Source organism: Phyllostomus hastatus, unplaced genomic scaffold (assembly GCF_019186645.2).
Source record: "Phyllostomus hastatus isolate PE091 unplaced genomic scaffold, TTU_PhHast_1.1 phas_scaffold_345, whole genome shotgun sequence".
NCBI classification, from domain to species: Eukaryota; Metazoa; Chordata; class Mammalia; order Chiroptera; family Phyllostomidae; genus Phyllostomus; species Phyllostomus hastatus.
In genome coordinates, this window is record NW_025334024.1 from 23,994,778 (window position 1) to 24,019,343 (window position 24,566).

Sequence of the window (24,566 nt, forward strand, 5' to 3'; positions counted from 1 at the left end):
AGGTTGCCAGCGTTTTCCTGACAATGAGAGATGGGGCGCTGCGCCCCCCCCCCCCACCGCCTGACGGGGGGGGGGCGGGTCAGGCAGTACGTGAGGTTGAGAGAGGGTGGAGGACGGCGAACTCACTGGCCTGGTGATGTCTCTCTTCACGTCTTCTCAGCTCCCTTCACTGGCTTTGCGATGATAAAAGTGAAAGATCTGATGACTCCGGAAATCATAATGCTACCTGCCCATGTGGAGTTCTTCCCAGGTGCAGACACTTTGAGTATTGGCTTAGGGTCTCATCTCCGTCACCTTTGACACTCACCAGCTCCGTGAGGTGGGTGGTCAGTATCTTTTCGACTTTAAAAATGGGGAGAACGAGGCGTCAGGGAAGGAAGGGGGCCTGCCCAGAGCCACCCAGCTCCCCGGAGGCAAGGACCAGCCAGGCCTCCCCGACTCGAGACGTGGGGTGTTTTCAAAGCCGCGGCCCACGGCTCCGTGGAATGATGGCGGGCCCAGGGACACGCAGCACACGCAGGACACGCCTGCAGCCTCTCTTCCCGGGTGACTTGTGTTCAGGAACAAAGCAGAAACTGTCGACGTTTGTGAGGTTAAGGAACCAAATGCCGACAAGGTTCAGAATGAAATGCAGAGTCTCCCTACCTTCCTTCCCACCTTCTCTGTTTTTTTTTTTACTCTCCAAAGAGTCTCAGTGCTGCACGTTTCTCCTCTCGCCGGGCCTCCCGGGGAGACCCGTTCTCTGTTCAGAGTTCCCAGACTGCTTTTCTGAGGTGTGTTTTATTTGGCTTATCCTCAAACGGGATCGTGCCGGATGCTAGGGTCCCGCCTCGGACACGGCTGCCTGTGCAAGCTGGGGGTCGTGCGCTCTGCAGGGATGACTTTCTGCCTCTCCCCTTCCCTGCCCCGCCGGCCCCCCCCCCCCCCATCTTCTCTGCCCAGCCTTCTCTGCCTTGGTTCCTCCGGGGCCCCAGTGGGCCCCGGTGGGGTGGGCCGTGACCTTCCTCTGCTTGCGTGGACCCGCGTGCCCCGTCGCTGGCAGGCTGGTGCCGTTGGGAGGTGGGGGCAGTTGACTTCACGGGGGGCTGGTCGCCCTGTGTTGGCCACCGGCCCGGCGGGGCTGTGGGCCTGCGCAAGTGAGCGGCTGCACTGGTGGCTCATGCACCCTTGGGCCAGGCGGGCACTACCTGAGGATTTCTTTTTTTTTTAAGATTTTATTGATTTATTTTTAGAGAGGGAAGGGAGGGAGAAAGAGAGAGAGAGAGAAACATCAATGTGCGGTTGCTGGGGGCCGTGGCCTGCAACCCAGGCATGTGCCCTGACTGGGAATCGAATCTGCGACAATTTGGTTCGCAGCCTGCACTCAATCCACTGAGGTACGCCGGCCAGGGCTTACCTGAGGATTTCTGAGTGCCCAAGAACCTTTCTTGCTGGCGGAGAGGGCCGGCTGCTGATGGGGCCGGGGGAGCCACTCCCCCTGTCCTGCCGTGGGAGCTGGGCACGTTTTCTTCCAGACCCGCCAGTCCCCACCGACTCGCACAGGGAGGGGTGGCCCAAGGGGCCGGGGCTGATGCAGCGTCCTCAGGCTCCCCGGGTCCCTCCCCACGGCAGCGCCCTTCACGCGAGGACTCTGGTTATGTCTCGGCAGCAGGCCCCACAAGACAAGGGGTGCAAGAGCAAGAGTCAGGGGACGAAAGACGAGAAGCCCCCGAAGAGGCCGGCGCTGGCCCCCAGGCGGGCCCGGGAGGCCCAGGAAGCCGGTGGCACCATGAATGTAGAGAAACCAGGTAAAGGCGGTCTGTCTGCCCACTGACCGGGGACGGTGCCCGCTGCAGCTGGTGCGGGAGGGGAGGCTCCGGGCAGCTGAGCCGTCCCCACGCACTGTCCTCCTCCCCCGGAGGCCACCTGTCCAAACCCTGGGCGCCGTGACGTGGAGCTCAGAGACCCCAGCCTTGCCCGCCCCTCCCCCTGGCACACCCTCCTCCAGAGCCACCCGGGCCCGCTCGGTGATAAGAGGCTTTGGCGAGCACAGGCTGGAGTTGAATTTCCCCGCTTTTTGTCTTTTCCCCAGCGCCCATCCAAAGCAGGGCGATGGGGAAGAGATGCCATCGTCCGCAGAGAGCGGCCCGACCGCTTCCCCTCGTGTCCGTGGGCCCACCGGGGACCCAGGGACTCTCGGACAGGGCCTCACCCTGCTGCCTGGAGGCCGAGAAAGGGGAGCTGGCGGCTCCGCTCTCCTCTGGCAAGGCAGGCTGGCTCTGGAGGACGCTGAGGGCCCCCTTTGTGGGAGTCCCCAGGGGGAAGCCTGAGCCCTGCGGCACTGGGAAGGAGGCAGCACCCTGGAGGAGCCCGAGGAGGAGGCGAGGAGGGTGTGGAAAGAAAGGGTCGGCCTTTCTCTGCTTCCCTCCTCCTGTCGCCGGAGGCTGATTTGTGGTCTGCACTTGCCCCCCTCGGTGGAAGCGTCTCATCCCCCCTGGGAGTCTGTGCCTGAGCCGTGGTCGCCCGTCTGGGCCGGCACTCGGGTGCGCTGTGGCAGGTGCCGGGGGGCTGGCCAAGCCCTGGGCAGACAGGCCTTGGGGAGGGGGGCCTCGCCCAGCCAGGCAGGTGGCCTGTCCTCATTGGCTGAGAGGAGAGGAGAGGAGAGAGGCCACTTTTAGTCCAGAGCGAGGACTGACTTCTGTCCAGGGGGCCAGGGCGGGGCCCGCGAGGGGCAGTGCCCAGGCGGGTCTCCGAGGCACGCTCTGTTTAGAGAGTGACCCGCTAAGAGGTGTGTGGCCTCCTCTGTGTAAGAGCCGGCTCCATAGCTTGTCTCCAAGTGCCCCTTGCTCTTCCGCTGTCCCTTAGCTTCTTCAGGGTCCTGTCTCCCCCAGCGAGCACGCTCCAGGCGCCCTTGGGCTGCCCCGGCGCACGGACAGCGTGTTTGCTGAGTCGGGGTGGACCCCGCCGGGCGTGGGCTCTGAGGGTGTCGCTGAACCTTCTGTGATACAAGCCGCGTCCTGGACGAGCAGGGCTGTACTCCATGTCTGCTGGGTAGCACCCACTCTCACCGGCTCATGGCATCCAGGCTCCTGTCCCAGGGGTGCCTCTCTGGGCATGGACTGTTGTCCTCGTTTTGTGAACCCTAAGGGGCCTCTCCCACACGTCTCTTCAGTGGCAGAAGCAGCTCTTCCCCAGAGCCCAGGGCAACCCTCTTCCCCCCCCCTGCCCCCGCCCCCCCAGCAGTCTGCAGAGGGCTGAGGGCCATGTCCGTCACATGCCGCCCACGGGTGGCAGCCCCGTGGGCAGGCCTGGAAGCATCCGTCTGACCTCACTCTCTAGAACACCGCAGAAGCTCGGCCAGCTGTGCCTGACATGCAGCTGGGTCATACGCAGGCCACATGGGTAGGGCCACTAGCCAACCAACGGCTGCCCCTGCTCCAGCTCTCTAGAGGGTCTGGAGTCAAAGCTGTTCCGAGGGGTTGGGAGTGGGGACCCCTCACTGCCTGCCCCTCCTGTGGCTGGAGCCGAGAGGATCTGCCCCTCGGGGGCCCCTGCCCCCTCCACCCTCCCCGCCCCGCCCCACTGGCGCAGGCTGCCGTGTGGCTTCTCCGAGGTCCTGGTGAGCATACTCGCTGCCTCCCGTGGGTCGCAGCTGCCGGCGGGGTGTGTGACTTCGGGTGCGGGCGGCTTCTTTCACAGACTCAGGGGGCCCCCAGTCCCGCCCTCAGGGCTGCAGCTCTGGGACCTCTGGTGGGGGCACCCAGAAGCCCTAGGGCTCTGAGGTCAAGTGGAGGCTAGGGGCCAGCAGGTGCTTCTCCCCCGCTTCCTTCTCAGACGCTTTGTTCTTGGACACTTCCTTCTTTCTCCGGGGCTGGGGGGGGGGCTTTGACCTTTGACTCTGTTCCCCCTCCAGAGCTCCTAGCCAGCTCCCCACCCACAGAGACCAGGGCCATTCTCGGTGCCCTTGAAGCGAGCTCCGGCGAGCCTCCTCCCTGGGTCCCAGGCAGTGGCTCTGTGTCTCTGTCCTTCCCGTCTGCCTGTCTGTGTCTCTGCTGCTCCAGTGACAGGACAGGGGAAGGCGGTGGCGGGACTCGGGTGGAGTCGGCCCGCCCTGGTACTGACCCGTCCCCCTGCCTGTGCGGCGGTCCCTGTGCTCACCCCGCGCGCGAGTGGGCCTGTCTGTGGGCCTGTCCACGTGCTGTGTCTGTCTGTCTCTGCATTCGGGTCTGCCTGTCCCTGGCACACCCTCCCCGCCCTCCCTCTCCATGTGCAGGTGACCACGCCCTGTGGAGGGCGGAGGGGGGCATTCTGGGGAGCCCCCACCTCTCTTCTCCCCTCTGGAGAGGGTTTGACGTTTAAAGGAATCCTGTCTCCCAAGCATAGGGCTTTCTGGGGAGGTAGCCCCGCCTCCTCAGCTGCTGGCGAAGGCACCTCTTCCTCAGTCTCGGGGGCTGGCAGGCTGGCCGCGGAGAGGGTGCCGCCCGCCGGACCTGGAGCCCGTGCTCTGAAGGGAGCATTCGGGGAAAGCTGCTTTCCTGAGTCCTGACCCAGGCAGTTCCTTCCCCCTGGGGCCGCCCTGCCGAAGTGACTCCCTCCCAGGCAGGCCCTGGAGTCCTGTGGCTCCCCCACTCGGCTGCCCCCTGGCTCTCGCCCCACCCCGCCCCCTCTGCTTGTGTCCCCTCCCTCGATCGCCCTGAGGGTCCGGTCGGCCCGGCCTCAGCCAGGGTGGACCCTCTGCCGCCCCGCTGACCGGCCCCTACTTTGCTCATAGGTGGGCTGCTGTTTGGCAGCGGGAGGTGCTCGAGCCTGTCGGGGTCCCCAGGTGCGGTCCCCATGGTGCATAAGATGGTGGAGGCCATGTCCCAGCTGCAGGAGGAGAAAGCCCGGCTGCAGGAGCTGGCGGCCCTACGGGAGAGGCTGGCCCTCCAGGACAGTGACCCGCAAACCACACCCACCCAGCTGCAGAACCAGGTACCCGGGGAGGGTGGGAGGGCCAGAGGCCGCTTCCCACCACGGAGCAGGTCAGAGGACACCGGCTGGGCCACCTGGAACCCACCAGGCCACAGGCATAATGGACAGCTGGGCTCTTCTCTCCCGGCTTGGGAATGCAAGGTGGCAAGAGTCGGAGTCCTGGCACTCCCATCCTGGTCACCCTTGTGCCGCATTCCTTGTGGTTCCCAGAGACCAGGACCACCGCTCCAGAGCATCCGGCAGTGTGTACAGACGTGAGAGGAGCAGGAGGGGGCAGGGACGCTGCCCGCCCTGAGTTCACCCTGTCTGCTCGCAGCCCGAGGGGACCAAAGTCACTGCAGAGGTCACCCCACAGAAAATGGGCAGGCAGGGAGAGGCTGGTGTGCGTGCGCCCGGGAGGAGGGCGCTTTGCGGCCTCTGTGGGTCAGGGAGAGCCGAAGGTTTCCGCCGTGAGCATCGTCTTCTGCGTTCACTGGCCAGGAGGACCCCTGGGGGCTCTCAGCCCTTGCTTCATTCTCTCCGTCCCCCATACGTGGGCTGCAAGGCCCCTCCCCTCGGGCTTAGCTCCCGCTCCCCTTGTCCTGTCTGTCTTCCGTGCCTGTGTCTGACCCTCCCCCCTCCCCAGGCCCCTAGCCCCATCTGCCCCCTCATCGCTGCCTTGGACCTGGTCTGCCCTGTGGAAAGCGCTGCCTCTGGGCGGAGCCAGGTTCTTTCCCTGGGGACGCGCCGCCTGTGGCCCTTCTCCGGACTGACCATCCCTGGAAACTGGGACTTGTGACTCGTGCTCAGTTCTGGAGGGCAGTAGTCTCTTTATGTGCTTTCTAAAGGCAGTGTTTTTTTTTTCCAGCTGAGGGGCGTGTCCTCTTCTCAGGAACTGTGTGTCCTGACCACGACCTGTCCCTCGCTGAGTTGGGTGGCCCTGCTTGGGCGTCCCTAGTGCCCGTGCCTCCCTCGTGTGTGCAGACACCGCTGTCTGCTGCCTCTGGGCCCGTCTGCCCCTCAGACCGGGGCTGCTCCGGGCAGGTGTGACGCAGCAGCTCTGCACCGCCGCTGGCCCCTGAGGCGCCCACCTGCCCCCTTCCCTCCTGCAGGTGCTGGCTGGCTGCCCAGGAGGTGCCGGCACCGAGCTGAGTGCGGGGGGTGCCCAGGGAGACGGGTGCGCCCTCGCCTGCACGGCCTCGGTCTGGGGAGGGTGCACGCTGGTTACATGCACCCGTGCCAGGAGGAGTGCAGAGGGCTCTGGGGGTGGGCACACGCACAGGGCGTGGGGGCCATGCCGGGAGCTTTGTCCGGAGGTCAGGGGTGGCCGCCTTGAGAAGGTGACACTGGAGCTGTGGCCTGGCACAGAGCAGAGGAGATGTGCTCTGCGCTGAGGGAGCGGGTCCGTGCAAAGGGACTGTGGCCGGGCAGCAAGATGAGTGAGCGCATTTGGTGTCCACTGGGACTGGTGCCAGGACACACAGCCCCCCCACCCCTCCCTGGGGACCCCCGGGTCCTCAGATGCTCAAGTCCCTTTTATGAAATGGCTTAGTGTTTGCACAGATCCTACACCCTTCCTCCCACAGACTTTAAATCAGCTCCAGATCAGTTAGAGTGCCTAACACAAATGCTGCAAATGCTGCCTGAATAGTTGTTATAGGATCAACTTTTTGGATTTTTATTTCCCAATATTTTTATTTGTATTATTATTTTTACTTTTAAAGATTTTATTTATTTATTTTTAGAGAGAGGAAGGGAGAAAGAGAGGGAGAGAAACATCAGTGTGTGGTTGCTTCTTGCATGCCCCGCACTAGAGACCCAGTCTGCAACCCAGACGTGCCCTGACTGGGAATTGAACCGGTGACCCGCTGGTTCGCAGGCCGGCACGTGATCCACTGAGCCACACCAGCCGGGGCTCTTTCCCAGTATTTCTAAACCGAGGTCGGTTGAGTCCCAGGATGTGAAACCCGAGGATATGGAGGGGAGGGCCGACTGCATGAAGGCGGAACCAAGGCCTGGGTAGCTGGGGTGCAGCGTGGGGCACTGACTGCAGGCGGTGGGGTGGTGGGGCCGTCGCGGCCCGGCCTGCAGGACACACCCCGGGACACGCGCCGGGCCTGTGGCCAGCCTCAGCAGCTCTGCCTTCCCTGACCTGCCGCAGGCCAGGCCGGCCAGGCTCCTCGCTGTTCAGACATGCCGCTTTGTTTTCAAAGAGCTTTGCTGAGATATAACTCGCTTGCCATAAAATTCACCCCTTTGGAGGCGTACGGCTTAGTGGTTTAAGTATGTTCAGGTGGTGACACCACCACCACCACCGCCGGCGAATTGTGGAACATTTTCGTCACCCCAGAAAGATCTATTCAGTCACCGCCACCCCACGCCCCCCAGCTCCTGGCAGCCGCTGATCTGCTGTCTGTTTTATGGATTTGCCTTTTTGGGAGCATTTCATGTAAATGAAATCATAATATCACATGGCCTTTTGTGACTTTGAGTAAGTTTAAAAAAAAACATTTTTGCCCTTAGTTCGCACAATCTGCTTCTTCGAGGGGAAGCCGAAGGTGAAGTGTGGAAGCCTTTCTGGTGTCTCCAAGCCCCCGACTCCCCCCGCCCCTCCCCCGCTGCCCTGGCCGACCCGGAGAATTTGGAACAGCGCCCGGTCTTCTTCGCTCACTTCGGTTTATCCTCAGACCCTCTGAGAGCGCCGGCCCTTTCCGGACAGGGTCTCAGCGGATGCACCTGAGCTGCAGTCCCTGAGCCCCCGCCACCCGGAGGGTCCTACCCTGGGGCACGGTGGCCAGCCCTGCGGGCCTGGAGCCGGGTTCAAATCCTGACTTCGGCACTACTCGGGAGCAGTGTGGCCGTGGACTAGCTCGTCGTTGCTCTGCGCCTCGGTTTCCTCATCCGCACGGTGCGGGACCCGCTGAGATGACCCAGGGCTACAGGTGGCACTGCCATCGGCACCATCGTTACCGGGGTTGGGGGGGTGGGGGGGGACGTTGGATTGGGAGCCACCAGGGCAGGACTCCGGTCCTGGCTTTGCCGCTCGCTGGCTGTGCCGCCGCAGGAAGTCACTTCCTGCCTGGGGCTGCAGTTCCCGGCCTCTAACCTGGGGCCCATCAGTGTTTGCTTTGTGAGCCTGGACAGAGGGATGGATGGCAAACTGTAGAGCGCTGTGCCTCGAGAGGGCCACTCCTGCGTGCTCCAGTCCCCTGTCAGCCTCGCTGTGGTTTGACCTTGACCTTCCTGGTCTTCTCAATGTTGATTCTCTAAGGAAAGCCCACCACAGGATACTCGCCGCCTGGTTCTCTCGGTGCCTTGTCCTCAGCCTTGTGCAGACTCACCTCCTGAACGGGGCTGCCCTCCTGAAAGGCAGTGTGAAGAGTGGTTAAGAGGGAGCGCTTTGCAGGGAGGTCCTGCTGGAGGGTCCTGCTGGGGGGCCTCAGTTACAATCTTAGGTGCGCCACCTAGTGGTCACCTTGAGCAAGTTGCTTAACCAAGGCTTAATTCAATCTCTTGGAACTTCAGTTCTTCTTCCTGTAAAATGGGGATAATAATAGTATGTACTGCAGAGGATTGGGGGTTCAAAGTGTCAACCTGACAGAGTACCCTCGCCCCGCTGGTGAGGCCGACTCAGTGACCGGGGCTGCAGTAGCCCTTGTCTCAGCCTGGGCTCGAGAGGGCTGCTTGCGACTTTCCAGCCTCCCGCCGGTTGAGTGTCTGACGGAGACCTTTGTGTTTGCGGGGCGCCCAGTGTGCTCCTTGTGGGGAGCACTCAGGCCAAAGGTCAGCTTCTCTGTCCTGAGCACCAGCCGACCCAGGCCACAGAGGCCGCTGGTCTTGGTCTGGCCACCAAGGGAGGCTGTGGCTAGTCTGGATGACTTTCCCTGACGTTGGCAGCAACAGCAGCCCCAGGTGACGTCCTGGTGGCTCCAAGCGCCCCGCCCCCTGGAGCCGTGGCCCCATCATACAGGTGCGGAAGCCAAAGGGCGGCGAAGTGGAGGCTTGTCCGAGGTTATGCGGCGGGCAGGGCGATGTCTGCATTACAGCCTGGGCGCTCTCGCCAGGGAGCTTGTTTCTGCGCCGCCCCCTGGTGGCAGGACTCGACTGTACAGGCTTTGCTGTGGAGGCAGGGCCAGATGGGCCGGTCAGGCTGGGTCAGTGGCCACGGAGCCCCGAGTCAGGTCTCCGGGAGTGGGGTATGTTGGGGGCAGGGTGGGGTGCTCCCTGGGACTGCCCCTCTGGCTTTTGGGCTGTTTCCCTGAGGCCCGATGGATCCCAGGCCCTCCGGCCTCCCCAGCCTAGTAAGGCCTCCTCTTCATCCCGGGAGAGCCCCATGTTCCCGTAAGACGCTCTGCTGCTGGCCGGCCAGCGCGGTGGGAGGCGGACAGCAGGTTGTCTGCGTGGAGAAGACAGGCCTGCGCAGGGCAGTCCCGCCCTCTTCGGAACCGCTTCCACCAAGAGATACAAATGTTGGGCCCCAGGTCCCGGCTCCTCCAAGGCCCCTCTGCACCAGGCTCCTGATTCAGCTCCTCTGGCTGATGGGGAGCCTGGGCTCGGGCCCAGCCTGGTCCCCTCCTCAGCCCTGGGGCTGACACTGAGCTGTCTTGGGGTCCATCACAGCAGCCTGTCAGGAGCCTGCTTTGCACTGGGGGTGCGCCTCTGCCGGTGCTTGAAGCGGTTGCTGAGTATCTGCCATGTGCCGGCCACCTGCTGGGGCAGGGGTGCGTGATGAGCAGTAGAGAGGCTCCTCCCCCTCTTGGCCTGCAGATGCGAGCACCGTGGCTGATGCAGAGCTGTGGCGGGTGTGTGCAGGGGGAGTCCTTCCACTCTGGTGAGGTTCACCCTCAGCCCCCCACTCTCTGCCTTCACTGCCCTGAGCCTGTCTGCCAGTTCCCATCTGACCTCCTGTGGGTACCTCTGTGTGTGTCTCTCTTTTCGCTCATTGTTTTCCTGACCCTCAGGCACCTTCCCCGAAAGCCCTCCTGAAGCAGACCCCTCCCGGCGGGGGGCAAGGGTCCCACTCCTGGGCAGCACGGGTGCTAATTCCCCAGCCCCAAAGGAGTGTTTGCGCCGGACTGACCCCCGCAGTGTTGAGACGTGTCCCCTGCTGCCCTGGACCAGCGGGGGGATGACCGAGTGCCTGGTACCGCTGACCAAAGGGGTCTCTCGCAGCCCTGCCCTCTGCCCCCTGTACAGCCGCATCCTTCTGGAGTGACCCTCAGGGTTCCAGGTAGAACCCACGAGCACCTAGGGCTCCAATTGTGACGCAAGAAGGCAGCAGGAGCCGGGGCTGCAGGCAGGTGGCAGGTGGGCACCCCGATCCCCCAGGTAAACACTGGAAAAGCCCACTTGCACTGCACCAGGGGCTGAGGGCCAGGCAGCGTGCTGGGGACAAGGGAGGCCGGAGCACCCAGCCCAGAGAACGCAGCCTGTCCGGGGCGCCGGTTCCTTGCTGATGGGCAGCCCTGGGGTGATTTCTGGGGTAGGGCGATGGGGTGAGGGGACCCCAACCTTTCCACAGGAGGTAGATCCCCCTTTTCAGGGTGCAGGGAGTTCGAGAAGAATACACACATTCTCTGAGACTTGAGAATCAGTGAAAAGCATAAAGAATTGGTCAAATACAGTGTCATGGTTTGGAGACCTCGGCCTTTCGGTACTGCTCCCAGAGTTTTGTTTTCGGGTTTTCTCTGCCTCACTGTGTTGGGGGGCCCTGCCCCGTGTCCATCAAAACTCCCGATGAACACAGGCTGTGAGTGCAAGACCTTCTGTGTGCACGCCCACCTCGGAGAACCGGGCCCTCCCCGAGGGCTGGGTGTGCAGGCGGGTCCCGGTTGCACAGCTAAGGAATGAGACACCGCCCTGTGCAAATTGTCCCTCCCCCCCTCTGGGCCCAGGGGACGAGCACCGGCCCCCAGGCTCTCAGCAGGAGGGGGCATTGGGAGGGTGCAGCGAGGTGGCCCGAGCTCTGCCCGCCTGCGTGGTCCGTGGCCCAGCACACTGCTTGGAGGGCTGTTAGGAATGCAGCCCACTGGGACCGCCCTGGTGCTGTGGTCACCGGGCTGTGCCCTCAGGTCACCTGCTTGTCCGCCAGGAGGACTTGGGCAGCCCGGTCAGGCCTCCCAGCCCCTCTCTGGGTCTGGGTCTCGGACCCCTCGTCCCCAACCATGAGTGCGTAGGCCGGGTGTCGTGGCCTTCACCTCAGAGGCCCAGTGGAGCCCATGGCTGGCTTCCTCCCCCGGCCGGCCCTGAAGGCGGGGGCCCGACCTGTGGCTCAGCCGCTTTCTCCTGCGGGAAAGTCTGCCTGCCCCACACTGCTGATGGCCGCTCAGCCGTCTTGGGAGACCACACACACACGCACACACACACACACACATACTCACACACCCTCGTCCAAGAAATCCCAATGTCTGGCCTCTCCTGAAAGGTCAGAAGGTTGGCGACACGGAGCCTGTGTCCCCCTGGCTGCAAGGGACACAAGGTGGCCGCCTCCGACAGGTGCATCTTGGGTGTCCTGCCCTGGACTGCCCCTCACCCGCCTTGGCGGGCTGGCCCCCGGGGGCAGTCGACCTTGTCACCTGTCGTTTACAAATAACAACCCAGTGGTTCGGGGCCCGCTGTGTATACCGCAGCTCCTAAGCCTCCGCCGAGGAGTCCGACTCTCGTGGCTCCTTTCCCAAGGTTGGGGCGGCCGTCACGGACCGCTCTGCAAGGACACGGGCAGACGTGCCCGTGCGGGGCCAGCGCCTCTGCCTGCGCTCTGGGTTCTTTTCCAAGGGCAGGTTCCTGATGTGGGGCCAGCGAGAAGACAGCCCCAGGAAGGGTCCCATCCTGGGGTCTGCTCTGGGGGGGTACGGGGGGGGTTGGTTTTCCTGCCCCGCTGAGCCGGGCACCCTTGCCTCCCGACGGGGCGCAGACCCCCTTCCCTTGCTAACGGCCTCATCGGGCTGCAGCTCTCCCGCAAGGCAGGCTGGGAGCTGGGGTGGTCGCGGGTCCCAGAGGCGCCCTGGTCGCTGGCAGCCCCGTCCCCACAGGCGGCCTCACCAGGAACTGCTCAGAGTGGAACTTTCTAGGGGCTGGGCCAGGACGGCTCCAGGCTTCAGAGTGTCTACCGTTCATACAGCTTGGGGGCCCCTTTAAGAAAAAAGAATACAAAGTTACAAATACAAAAGTAGGCCCAGGCCTTGGCAGGGGCCTGTGTCTCCTGGTGAGCTGCCTGTGGCCTGAGCCCCAGGTGGCACGGGGGTCACCTCTGCAGCGTTTCCCCCCAGACTCTCCCGAGAGCCCTGGCTGACGGGGTCCTGCAGTGGGAGAGGGGGCTGAAGGCTGTCAGGGCCAGGCCAGGTGTCGCTCCCCTGGAGCCCCAGGTGTGGCCTGCCGCTGGAACACAGGGAGGGCTGGGGCCGGGGCCTGGGTGCGGGCTGGAGGCGAGGAGCAGGGCTCGAGGTGACCCTGGCTTTGTGCCGGCAGGTGGAGAACCTGAAGGAGAAGCTGATTGGCCAGGCACAGGAAGTGAGCCGCCTCCGGTCAGAGCTGGTGAGGCCCAGCAGGCACCCTGCATGGGGGGCAGGCGTGGGGTGGGGGACGGCATGGGGTGGGGGCTGAGGGGCCCTGGGTAGGCTGGCCCCTCCCGACGAGGGCTGTGACCTGCCCGTGCAGCCCGAGCGGGGGCTGCACCCTGTTTGGGAAATGCTCCTGGAGGACTTATCACCCCTCGTGGTCGCTAGGGCCTCAGAGGTCATGTGACTCCCCAGGGGCGGGAGGTGAATGCGCCCTTGCCGAAGTAAAACAGGAGTGTGAACTCTGTATAAATATGACTGCTCTCGCTACTTTCACACTCGGGAAAATAGAAGGAAAGGGGTGGGGTGCTGCTGGGAGCTGCGCCTGCCTCACCACCCTTCCTGATCTCTCTCTCCTCTGCCTTCTTCCTCATTTCCCTCTTGAGTCCCTTCTCTCTCCTCTCCCCCGCTCACCCGCCTTGCTCTTTTCTCCTCCTCTCTGTCCTTCTCCCGCCTCCCCCCCACTCTCCCCCCACACCTTCCTTGCTCCCCCTGATCTGCCCCGGCCACATGCCCCCCTGGGCTGACGCGGCAGGGAGGCACAGACTTGGAGAAGCACCGGGACCTGCTGATGGTGGAGAATGAGCGACTGAGGCAGGAGATGCGGCGTTGCGAGGCTGAGCTTCAGGAGCTGCGTGCCAAGCCGGGGGCCCCCTGCGTGGGCTGCGAGCACAGCCAGGCGAGCACAGGGCCGGGGGTTCCCCCCCGAGGGCCGCCTCCCTCGCGGGGACCCCAGCTCCTCACGGTGCCCCCCCGCCTGCTCCTCTGCCCGCCTGCCCGCCTCACGCTCATCCTGGCCCTGTCTCCTGCCTGCAGGAGAGCGCCCAGCTCCGGGACAGGCTGTCGCAGCTGCAGCTGGAGGTGGCGGAGAACAAAAGCGTGCTGTCGGAGCTGAACCTGGAGGTGCAGCAGAAGACCAACCGGCTGGCCGAGGTGGAGCTGCGGCTCAAGGACTGCCTGGCCGAGAAGGCACAGGAGGAGGAGCGGCTCAGCCGGCGCCTGCGGGACAGCCACGAGACCATCGCCAGCCTGCGGGCCCAGTCGCCGCCCGTCAAGGTGAGCCGCGGTCTGGCGGCCTCGCGCAGAGCCCGTGCCGGCCTGGACTGTGCCTCAGCGCTCGGCCGGCTGGCCGTGGGTCCCCGGGGCAGGGCTGGCGTGAGGAAGTGGGTGTGCACGGTTGAAGGCTGCGTTCCAGCTCTGCGCTGGGTCTGTTTCCGGCCCTCCCCTCCTCGCCGCCCAGGGCCAGGCAGGCACATGATAGGCCTCCGGCAAGCGGTGCTGGATGTGCCCGCTGTGGGCCAGGCATGGACGGAGGGCATCGCCCCATTCTGCCCTCGTCTTTGCTCGTCTGTCAGTCCTGTGCCCTGGCTGGGGCCACAGCCAGGCTCATAGTGGGCTGATTAAGACGAGGAGATTGTGGGAGGCCCTCGCAGCATTCAGGATAGCCAGGACCTCATGGCGTCTCTAGTTTTCTCCAGGCTCTTGGTGGGATGTCCCTGAGGGTCCCCTCCCCAGGCCAGCCGCATCTCAGGGCCCCAGAGTGAGGCCGAGGGGCCCCGCACCTCCATGCACCTGCCCCCCCTCTCCCCTCCCAGTATGTCATCAGGACGGTGGAGGTGGAGTCGTCCAAGACCAAGCAGGCCCTCAGCGAGTCCCAGACCCGGAACCAGCACCTGCAGGAGCAGGTGGCCATGCAGAGGCAGGTGCTGAAGGAGATGGAGCAGCAGCTGCAGAGCTCGCACCAGCTGACCGCACAGCTCCGGGCGCAGGTGTGCCGGCCGCGTGGGGGGGTGTGCGTGGCTGTCAGGTTGCGGGGAGGGGGGGGGGCGGGTGCCAAGGCCAGCCTCTGGGACAGGGCAGCAGACCCAGGCTCTGGTTCCTCCTCTTCTCGCTGACCGTGTGACCGAGGGTCAGTCTGTCTGAGTCTCCTTTCTGTGCAATGACATGACCGCAGAACCCACCGTGCAGCGGGGCCCAGGGCCAGACTCACAGGAGGCTGTTCTCACAGCCCAGCACACGCGCTCTCCGAAGGCGCTGTAGTCAGTGTCACAGCCAACAGGCTTCCTGCTCCCCTGGGGCTTGTGCCCCTGTCGTAGGCCGAGTTGGTGCTGGGGCGACGCAGGGCAGTAGCTGCACCCGCCCCCTCCTGCTCAAGCCCCCGCGTTGATCTGCTACCCGGCCTTGGCCACCAGATCGCCATGTACGAGTCGGAGCTGGAACGGGCGCACGGGCAGATGCTGGAGGAGATGCAGTGCCTGGAGGAGGACAAGAACCGGGCCATCGAGGAGGCCTTCGCCAGGGCCCAGGTGGAGATGAAGGCCGTGCACGAGAACCTGGCAGGTGAGCTGGCCGCCGGGGCCCTGGCCCGCCCCCGGTCGCCACCCTCGGCCCTGCCCGCCTCACACCCTTCCTGCCCTCGCAGGCGTCCGGACCAACCTGCTGACGCTGCAGCCGGCGCTTCGGACCCTCACCAACGACTACAACGGGCTCAAGCGGCAGGTGCGGGGCTTCCCCCTGCTGCTGCAGGAGGCGCTCAAGAGCGTCAAGGCTGAGGTGAGTGCAGGCCATGGGGGGCGGGGCTGGGAGCAGCCCAGAGCCCTGGGGAAGTGGCAGTGCCCACCAGGGCTCTCTTCCAAAACGCGGACCAAGTGCCCCAGACAACAGCTCCCCCCAGCGCACGCGCACACACACACACACACACACACACACACACACACTCTGCCGCCCCAGACCTCCTTTGAAAACGTCTGGCCGGGGCAGGTATTTGGGCGTTGATCTGATTATGACTCTCTCACCCCAACATGCTACATACGTCCTTACATCTGTTAGGGTTCATTTAATTTTTTTCCAGCTGAGCTTGTTTGATATGAGAATAGCCAGCGTCTCTTAAGTGCCTCCTACGTGCTGAGCCTTTTATAGCCGCCAGCTCCTTGAATCTGCGTGACGGCTCTGCAGGGCACCCGGACTGATGATGTATTTTAGGAATAGAAAACAGGTCTTCTTTCAGATACCGTGTCAATAATCCGTGGACGTGGTAGAAAGTTCAGACCCTGCAGAAGGGCATGGGATGAAAAGGAGAGGACTCTCCCTGACACCCGCTCCCTGGAGGCGGCCTCTCCGTCAGCATGTCCCCCAGGACATCGTGGGCGTGAGGAATGGGGCGCTGTCTCTGCCCTCTTACCCACAAGGGCAACGTATGGACGTGTGGCCTGCACCTGGCTTCTTTCCCCCGTGGAATGCCACTTGGAGATCTTTACCTACCAGCTCCTACAGATGCACGAGCTAGGTGGTGTTATTATCCCCATTTTACGGAGGAGAAAATGATTTTCCCCATCGATTGAGGCTGGAAGACGTTGGGCCTGTTGCCTCAGGTGCCCCAGCTACTCAGTGTAGAGCTGGGGTGTGGGTTCAGCCGAATCTGTAGTCAAGTGCAAGTGTTGTGGAGTGAGGCTGAGTCCCGGCTCTTTGCTTGTGTAGCAGGGTGACCTTGAACTATTGGCTTAGCCCCTGTGGGGCTCAGTTTCTTGCTCTGTAAGATGGGACTGGTAGCCGTACCTACCCAGAGGGGTTACTGGGAAAATCTGACACATGCCAGCACATGTCAACGACTCGCCCAGGGCAGGGGGCAGTGCTCAGCCTGCCTGGGGGCAGGCAGTCTGTGGAGCTGGCCCCCGGATGGCGCTGTGTGTCCCCCACCAGATCGGCCAGGCCATCGAGGAGGTCAACAGCAACAACCAGGAGCTGCTGCGAAAGTACCGCCGGGAGCTGCAGCTGCGCAAGAAATGCCACAATGAGCTCGTGCGGCTGAAAGGTGACTACTGGGTGGGCGGCGGGGGGTGGTGCCTGTCATAGGGGTCCTCGACCTGGCTTGGAGGTGGTCCTACCCTTCTGCTCAGCCCCCAGCACCATCCTATGAGCTGTGACCTGTCATCGAGGAGCTATTGTCATCCCTTCTTTGAGGATAAGGCAGCAGAGTCACAGAGAAGTCAGGGACTTGATCTGTCCAACTCAGAAGCCCTTGCCCAATGTCCATAGCAGGCCACCCCCAGGCTCCGGGTGGCCATGGGGTCAGGTATTGAAACTGGGTGGTGAGTGTCTGGAATGCCACCTGTTCTGACCTAGGGCCAGGTCAAGCTTGAGATTTCAGCTGTTCGCTGCACAAAGGTCTAGAGAGCTCGCCTGCTCTGTGCCAGGTGCCGTTCCAGATGCTGAGGCAGATGTGGCTGCAGCCCCGCAGACGCCATCCCTGCCTCATGGTGCTCACTTCAGCCCATAGAGTGGACAGTGGTTGTTATTTAGCCAGAGAACCCCCGCAGGGGTTCTGTTACCAGGGCTGGGGAGGAGCGCCAAGAGCCCCTGGGTATGTGATAGTAGGAGGTGGTGTTGGAGGGCTTCCTGGAGGAGGCAAAACTAGACCTGAGAGCTGGCCTGTGAATTGGAGTGGACAGGTGAAGGGGTAAGGTGGGTCTGTGCTGGCCCTGTACTGGCCGTGGTGGGGAGTCTCCTCTTGGTCCCGGGAGCGCTGGGTCCCACCGAAGGGCTTGAGGCAAAGGGGGTGGTGGGACCACCCCCTCCCATGCCTCCCAGAGCCCCAGGGCTGCCCTGCGGCCGGGTCCATCGGTGTGCTGCCAGTCGTCCACCCACCGTCCGGTCCAGTCTGCCCTCCTGCTCCCCGGGCCCCACCCTGGCATTTGCAGCGCCCTTTCTGAGCGATAGAACGAGCCTCGGCTTACTGACACCCAAGCCCTTCACTGTGTACACGAGGAACCTGAAGTACAGAGGTGCAAAGAGAGCGTCTGTTTTGGCATTCCACCCAGACCGGTACCCACTCCTCCCACCCACATGACCCCTGCAGTTGACCTTTTCTCCCTGTCCCAAGGTGAAGCTCCCACCCCCAACTGGTTAGCTCTGGAAGGAAGTGTACCAATAAGTGAATTCATACTATAGTGTGAGTGACTGATAACAGTTTTGTGGCCCTGGGTGCTTTGCTTAGAAGACAGGAGCCTCCTGTGCCACCAGGCTGCTTAGGACACCACTGGACACAGAGTAGTCTGGTCTTGACGTGGCCTGTGCCTTTCTCTGCTCCCCCATCTGTCGCAGGGAACATCCGGGTGATTGCTCGGGTCCGGCCGATCACCAAAGAGGATGGGGAAGGACCCGAGGCGACCAATGCAGTGACCTTCGATCCTGACGATGACTCCATCATCCACCTGCTGCACAAAGGAAAGCCTGTGTCCTTTGAGCTGGACAAGGTCTTCTCCCCGAGGGCCTCGCAGCAGGACGTGAGTGTGGCTCCTGTGGGTGGTGGGGGGCAGGGAGAGAGAGCAGTGGAGAGAAGGGGTCATAAAGAGACTCACCAGCAAAGGGAGAGATGGTGGGGGGCAGACAGAAGTGTGAGAGTGGCAGGAGACAGGACGGAGAAGCCTGGGTGCCAGGGTCCCACTCTCCTTCCCCTCTGGAGAGGAGAAGGTGGGAAGCTAAGACTCAGCCTTAGAAGCCTCTGCTGGGAAGAAGAGATCCAGGCACAGCCCCACCCACCACACGGCCCCTCCCACCCATGTGGCCCCTCCCACCCTCAAAAGCCCCACCCACCATGTGGCTCCTCCCATCAACACGACCCTGGCCAGCACTGAGTCTGGTCCCTCCAGCCTGTGAGCAGCAAGTGGTCTCCGTATCAGCCCTTGCCTCACCTCTGCCAGGGCCGACCTGCCAGGCCTGTCTCGCCTGTGCTGTGCCACCTGCGCCTGGCTTTACCTTTGCTGCACCTTGGCCCACTGTCAGGCAGGCAGGCAGAGGCGGTGCCATGCAGGTGGCTGCCTTCTGCCTTCACTCAGCAGAGTGAAGGAGCCGGGGCTGGTCTCCGGAGCTCCAGAGCTGGGCGAACCCTTTCTCAGGTGTTGGCGGGCAGCAAGCACTGCGCTGTCTTCCCTCCTGGTTGTCCTTTGGCAACCAGGTCACCGTTGATGTCTAGTGCCAGTGACTTACTAGTCCCGAACTCCTCCACAGCGAGCTGGCCGCCCACATTAACATGCTGTGTTATTGCTGGAGGAGACAGCGGTCGGGGGAGGTGGCTGGACTTGGGGCTGGCGGGAACCCCGGGCCCCGCGGCCCTGGCAGCCCCACACCCTCCTTCCCCGTCCCCTCCCCAGGTGTTCCAGGAGGTGCAGGCCCTGATCACCTCCTGCATCGACGGCTACAACGTCTGCATCTTCGCCTACGGCCAGACGGGCGCTGGCAAGACCTACACGATGGAGGTGGGTGCCGGCCGGCTGGGACCGGGATTCGGACAGGGAGGACCACCCCTTGCTGCCATCGATGGGGCGTCTCCTCACGGGTCTGGGGTTCTGCGCGGTGTGCGTGCTGCCCTACTCAGTCTTCACAACCCCCCCCAAGTCTCCAGGCCCGAAGAGGGGCCCCTGTGGGGGTCCCCGTGGGTGGGAGAAGCAGACACACTAGTGGCCGAAGGATCTTTTTTTTTTTAAAGATTTTATTTATTTATTTTTAGAGAGGGAAGGGGGGGAGAGAGAGAGAGAGAGAGAGAGAGAGAAACATGTGCGGTTGCTGGGGGCCGTGGCCTGCAACCCAGGCATGGGCCCTGGCTGGGAATCGAACCTGCGACGCTTTGGTTCGCAGCCCGCGCTCAATCCACTGAGCTATGCCAGCCAGGGCTGGCCGAATGAAGGATCTTGGCCTGAAGTCGGAGGCGGCCTCTCCAGACCAGCCTCCGTAAATCGCCCGTACACCTCTGCCGGGCTCTCAGCACACGGCTGTGCCGTGCTGGGCCCTGGGACTATGGGAATGAATGAGGGCAGGTCTCCGCCCTAGAGGAGACCCCGGGCAGCGACAGGGACGGCCGGCACAGACCGGTGCAGACTGCGGTGGGGCGCCCAGCTCCCACCTGCCACTCCCGGGCAGAGCATCATCTCCCTGCTTGGGTCTGTCCCCTCCCCAAGGGGCACCGGGCCTCCAGGGCGAGGAGGAATCTCAACTGCAGATAGAAAGGCTGGCCCAGGGGGTGCCTTTGGCTCGTTAGCATTTCCCTGGCTCTTGAGGGGGTGCTGTGGGGATCCCTGAGTCTAGAGGGAGGGCAGTGGACAAGGGGAGCGGGACGGCCCTTGGACGGGAGGCGCCATCTAAGGGGAGAGAGGGCGCCGGTGAGGTTACCTCTCAGAAAGGCCAGGCAGCTCACAGGCCCAGGGCACCCACCAGCCCCTGTGCCTCCCTCCACTCCCCCAGGGCCTGGCTCCTGCCCTCGCTGACGCTGGACCCGCGTGTGGGCAGTGGCAGGGAAATCGCAGCTTCCCGGGGCGGGGCCCCTTCCGGGAGGCTCAGCACCCGCTGTGTGCAGTCCCCCGCCAGGCATTCACCTGGGGGCTCTGCCGGAAGCCTCCGGGCAGCTCTGGCAGGGTGGTGCCGGGAAACTGAGGCCCACGGAGGGGCTGCAAGAACGAAGTTGCTTGCAGCTGGTGGAGGGGGCTTGGGGGCAGACCAGCATGCAGACGTGAACTTCTGGCACGGAGGCTGGCCTGCGAGGGGTGGCTGGGGGTGCGTCACAGACACCCCGTGAGCATCCGCACGGCCACCCCGGTGTGGGGAGGGGCCCGGCTCACTGGGGTCGTCCTGCTGCCCCCAGGGGACCCCTGAGAACCCAGGCATCAACCAGCGGGCCCTGCAGCTGCTCTTCGCCGAGGTGCAGGAGAAGGCGTCCGACTGGGAATACACCATCACCGTCAGCGCGGCCGAGATCTACAACGAGGCCCTCAGGTGGGCGGCCCTGGAGTTTGAGGTTCTCAGGTGGGAGGCACTCTCAGGTGGAGGCGCTCAGGCCTGCGGCCCTGGCGCAGAGCCGTGTGGGAAGGGAGGTGGGGTTTCTCCCCGAAGAAGGGAGATGGGGGCTGTCCGTGAGGACTCAGCTCAGGGGGTCTGTTGGTCCTGGCTCCTCCCCCCAGCCTAGAGGCAGGGCAGGAGGGCTGGCTCTGAGCCCCGGGACCGGGAGGCACAGGTGGAGGTGCTCCTTTCCCCCTGGAAGTGGCCTCCCCGCCCCTGCAGGCTGCCGGGTGGGAGACACGGGAGGAGGGAGTCACTGTCCCGCCTCCCCCCCCACCCCCCACCCAGGGACCTGCTGGGGCAGGAGCCCCAGGAGAAACTGGAGATCCGGCTGTGCCCAGATGGCAGCGGGCAGCTGTACGTGCCGGGCCTGACTGAGTTCCAGGTGCAGAGCGTGGAGGACATCAACAAGGTGTGGAGCTGGGGGCGGAGAAATGTGGGGAGACCCCACCCAGAGCCGGGTGCTCTGGCGCAGCCATGTCCCCACACCCCTTGGAGCCTCAGTTTCCTCCTCTGTACAATGCAGGGGTGACACCCCTCACGGGGATTCTCGGGGACGGGGTGGTTGCAAGACCCCACTCCGAGCCCGGTTTCTCTGCCACGCCCCCACCCCAGGTGTTTGAGTTCGGCCACACCAACCGCACGACGGAGTTCACCAACCTGAACGAGCACAGCTCCCGCTCGCACGCCCTGCTCATCGTGACTGTGCGCGGCGTGGACTGCAGCACCGGCCTCCGCACCACGGGTGAGTGAGGGCGGCGGGCAGCCTGGCCCGAGCTCCCCCGCCCCTGTCCCCTGGGCGCCCCTGACCTGCCTGGTGCCCTCCCCGCAGGGAAGCTGAACCTGGTGGACCTGGCCGGCTCGGAGCGCGTGGGCAAGTCCGGGGCGGAGGGCAGCCGCCTGCGGGAGGCGCAGCACATCAACAAGTCCCTGTCGGCGCTGGGGGACGTCATCGCGGCTCTGCGCTCCCGCCAGGGCCACGTGCCCTTCCGCAACTCCAAGCTCACCTACCTGCTGCAGGACTCGCTCAGTGGGGACAGCAAGACCCTCATGGTGGTGCAGGTGAGGGCCTCGGGTGGGCTCGGCCGGCACCACGGCCAGGGACCCCTTCCGGGTACCCAAGCTGTGTGAAGGGACCTTTGTCCCCAGCGGCTCCGAAGCTGGGTGCCGTGCACCCCTCCAGCCTCCCCAGCAGACCTGGCCACACACGCCGTGCACCTCTCAAGGTCCCCTGGCCCAGGAGCACCCTCCGGCGAGCATGCTGCCCCCTCCAGTTCTGTGGGGGCGGCTGGCTTCGGTGGTGAGCAAGCCCTCGTGTCCCCCAGGTGTCCCCCGTGGAGAAGAACACCAGCGAGACGCTCTACTCCCTCAAGTTTGCCGAGAGGGTCCGCTCTGTGGAGCTGGGCCCTGGGTCGCGCAGGGCAGAGCTGGGGTCCTGGTCCAGCCAGGAGCATCTGGAGGTAAGGGGATGGCACAGGCCTGTTCCAGGGGCCCTGGGCGGAGGCTTCCAGGTGAGGGGCAGGATGGGGGCAGGGATGGAGGAGAGAGGCCAGAGGGGCTGAAGCCAGAACTCGAACCCAGACCCGGTAGCCTCTTTAGTCCCAGTATTTCAGGGCCTCGGAGGTCCCTGTGGGGCCTTCAGCTGGTCGGGGAGGTGGGCCGCAGGTGGGCACACGGGTGCTCAGCGGTAACTAGGTCACTTCCTTACATGTACTCTCGTGTAACTCTCGCAACAACTGAGCTGGGGCATCGCCATTGTCATGCCCGTTTTGCAGATGAGCAAGGTGTCAGGAGGCTGGGAGGGGAGTGGAGGGCAGCAGGGCTGGGGGGCAGGCGGCACGGCCCCACCCACCTGCTTGCCCCCGCCCACAGTGGGAGCCAGCCTGCCAGACGCCACAGCCCTCAGCCCGGGCTCATTCGGCGCCTGGCTCTGGGACCACTAGCCGCCCAGGCTCCATCCGGAGGAGGCTGCAGCCCTCAGGTGAGCCTTCGGGGAGGGAGTGGGTGGGTGGGTGAGCCCCATCCCCAGCAGGTCAGTCACAGCCACTGGGCTGCCCTGCCCTTACGTGGACAGGCTTTTTCTTTCCTCTTTTTAAGAGTTTCTAAAACTTCCCTAGAGCCTGTGTCACACCCTTCCCTGGGCCTGGGAGTTGGGGCAGACAGCGCTGGGTCCGCTTTACAGACGGGAAACCGAAGACCCCCACTCCTAGCTGGGCCGGGGGCCTCGAGGCTCAGGCCATGAGTGTCCAGGCTGGGCTCATGCGGCGTGTCTTCCACAGCAGGCCTGGCGTCCCTAGACCTGGGCCTTGGCTCCGGGGGTGGAAAGGACAGGGTCCACTCCATGTCCCTGGTGAGCAGTGAGCCTGGTCAGAGGCCTGGAAACCAGGCCTCCAGCCCCCACCTTGGCCCCAGTTGCAGAAAGGCCCAGCAAGTGCTTGGAGCACAAAGACACAGGGGCAGCAGAGTCCTGAGGGGTCCTGGCCCAAGGCAGGCCCCCCAGTGAGATGCCTGTTGCTTTGATTTCAGCCTGAGGCTGGGGCTGCAGAGTCTCCAGGTGAGTGTGGGCCAGGGGCCCAGCGCTATCTGCCGCCTGACCTCGTCTTGGGTTGCTGGGCTGTGCAGGGCGCCTGCTGCTCACGGCTGGGTCTGTCCTTCCGCTGCCTGCTGTCTGTGTGCTTCTGCTGGGCTCCCCCCTGCTCCCGAACAGAGCCTCAGGAGCCCCTCCCCCCCACAGGGAAGTCGAGGCCGTTGCCTGTCTGATGGATTGACGGACGCGTCCACCCACCATGCCGGGGGCTAGGTCCTGAGGCCTCGCTGGCCTTCGCCCGCTGCAGCTGGGGGTCCAGGAGGCAGAGGCCGGAGTGAGGCCCCTCTTCTGTCTCCCCTGAGATGAAACATGTTCAGAAGGAAATGGTGTCTCTCGGCTGTGGCTCTTGGTGCAATTGACTCGGGTTGGAAGGGCAGGGATGTCCTGCTCCACCTGGCAGACCCAGGCCCTCCGACGGTGGCCCCTTGTGGGGAGGGCAGTGGTGTCTGGAGGGTGGCCTTCGCCCCGGCTGGCCCAGCTCTCCCAGGCTGCAGGGCGCCCTCTGAGGCGGGCGGCCGAGGAGCCCCTGGGAGGCACAGGAACCAGGACAGGCTGGTCAGTTGGTGGGCATGCCGGGGGAAGTCCACCAGGGGGCACCCCACGGGGCAAGTGTATGGTGTGCACTGGTGTACAGAGGAGCAGGCCCTGCCAGCCCCAGGCCGGGCGGTATTTATGGCTGGCGGGAAGCCAGGGGGCGGGGACTCTGCTGCACCCCTCATCTGCCTGACACCAGGCTGTCCCTGCTCCCTGGCTTCTGGACACAGTCTTCCCTCTGAAATCCTATTTAAGAACTTTTGGAAGCTTAGCCATTTTTACGTATTAAAATAAAAGCCTTTTTGCACAAGCGTGGTCTGGAAGGGTGGGTCTCGCGAACCCCTGGCCATCAGGAGCGCCTGCCTGGTGGTCGCCTGCGGCCCTCCACGGAAGCCTGGCGTGTCCTGAGCACCTGTGACTGGGGGGCCGGCGCCCCCTCCCTGACTGTGAGCAACTGACCCCGACCCACGAACAGTGCAGGCACCTCCACCGTGCAGACGGGAAGTGAAGGCTCCGCAAGTCCTGGCAAAACCACGGCTGGGCCCTGGACTTGTCCCTGTAAGTGAACTGGCCACAGGCGAGTGCCACCTCCCCCAGGGCTGATGGGACCCCGACCACCCATGCAGGGCAGCCCCCACCCCCGCCATGAGGTGTGTTGGCCTGGACTTGGCTGCAGCCTTGGGGGATGCTGTGCTCAGTGGGATCCCCCCTCCGACAGGGGTTGGGCCACCCACCCACCGCTGCCTGGGGAGAAGCGAAGCCCACCGGCTGAGGGGGCTCATCCTGGCCAGCCGGCCCTGGGGACTCCTGCACGGAGTGAAGTCCATTCAGGGCCCTCCTGGGGGCGTGGGGGACGGCCCCCCCAGCCCGGGGTCTGAAGCCTGCCTGGCGGCGGGGGGGGCCCGGGGTGCATGCTGGGGTCTGGGCCAGCACAGTGGTGGCCATGGCTGTGAGGCGGGGGTCCTAGCACCCTGCAGGATTCAGCTGTTGGCCTTGGAGGGCCCAGTGCACCCCTGGGAGTGTGGCTGAGATGGAGGGGATGGTGGGGCACCCCCTCACCTGTCTCCCAGCCATGGAGGAAGAGTTGCTGCTTCCCCTTCCTCTCTCCCAAAGTCAGAACTGGCCCTTTCCTG

The 24,566-nt window shown here is 64.2% G+C and overlaps 1 protein-coding gene across 7 annotated transcripts in view; it reads left to right on the plus strand.

Moving 5' to 3' along the window:
- The window catches only part of KIFC3 (kinesin family member C3), a 43,827-nt gene extending 20,084 nt beyond the window's left edge, over positions 1-23,743 (plus strand). For 4 of the 7 annotated variants that reach the window (XM_045818610.1, XM_045818611.1, XM_045818609.1 and 1 more), the window contains 18 exons: positions 1,649-1,787; positions 4,751-4,950; positions 12,397-12,462; positions 13,021-13,164; positions 13,302-13,541; positions 14,081-14,254; positions 14,678-14,825; positions 14,908-15,038; positions 16,185-16,296; positions 17,586-17,767; positions 18,635-18,739; positions 20,119-20,249; positions 20,601-20,724; positions 20,928-21,057; positions 21,145-21,374; positions 21,638-21,772; positions 22,185-22,293; positions 22,592-22,829. In XM_045818610.1, coding sequence (XP_045674566.1) covers positions 1,649-1,787; positions 4,751-4,950; positions 12,397-12,462; positions 13,021-13,164; positions 13,302-13,541; positions 14,081-14,254; positions 14,678-14,825; positions 14,908-15,038; positions 16,185-16,296; positions 17,586-17,767; positions 18,635-18,739; positions 20,119-20,249; positions 20,601-20,724; positions 20,928-21,057; positions 21,145-21,374; positions 21,638-21,772; positions 22,185-22,293; positions 22,592-22,815 — 2,724 coding nt within the window. In that variant the 3' untranslated portion in view covers positions 22,816-22,829. The other 3 variants (XM_045818612.1, XM_045818615.1, XM_045818613.1) reach the window with 3 other exon arrangements.
- The last annotated feature ends 823 nt before the right edge of the window (positions 23,744-24,566 follow it).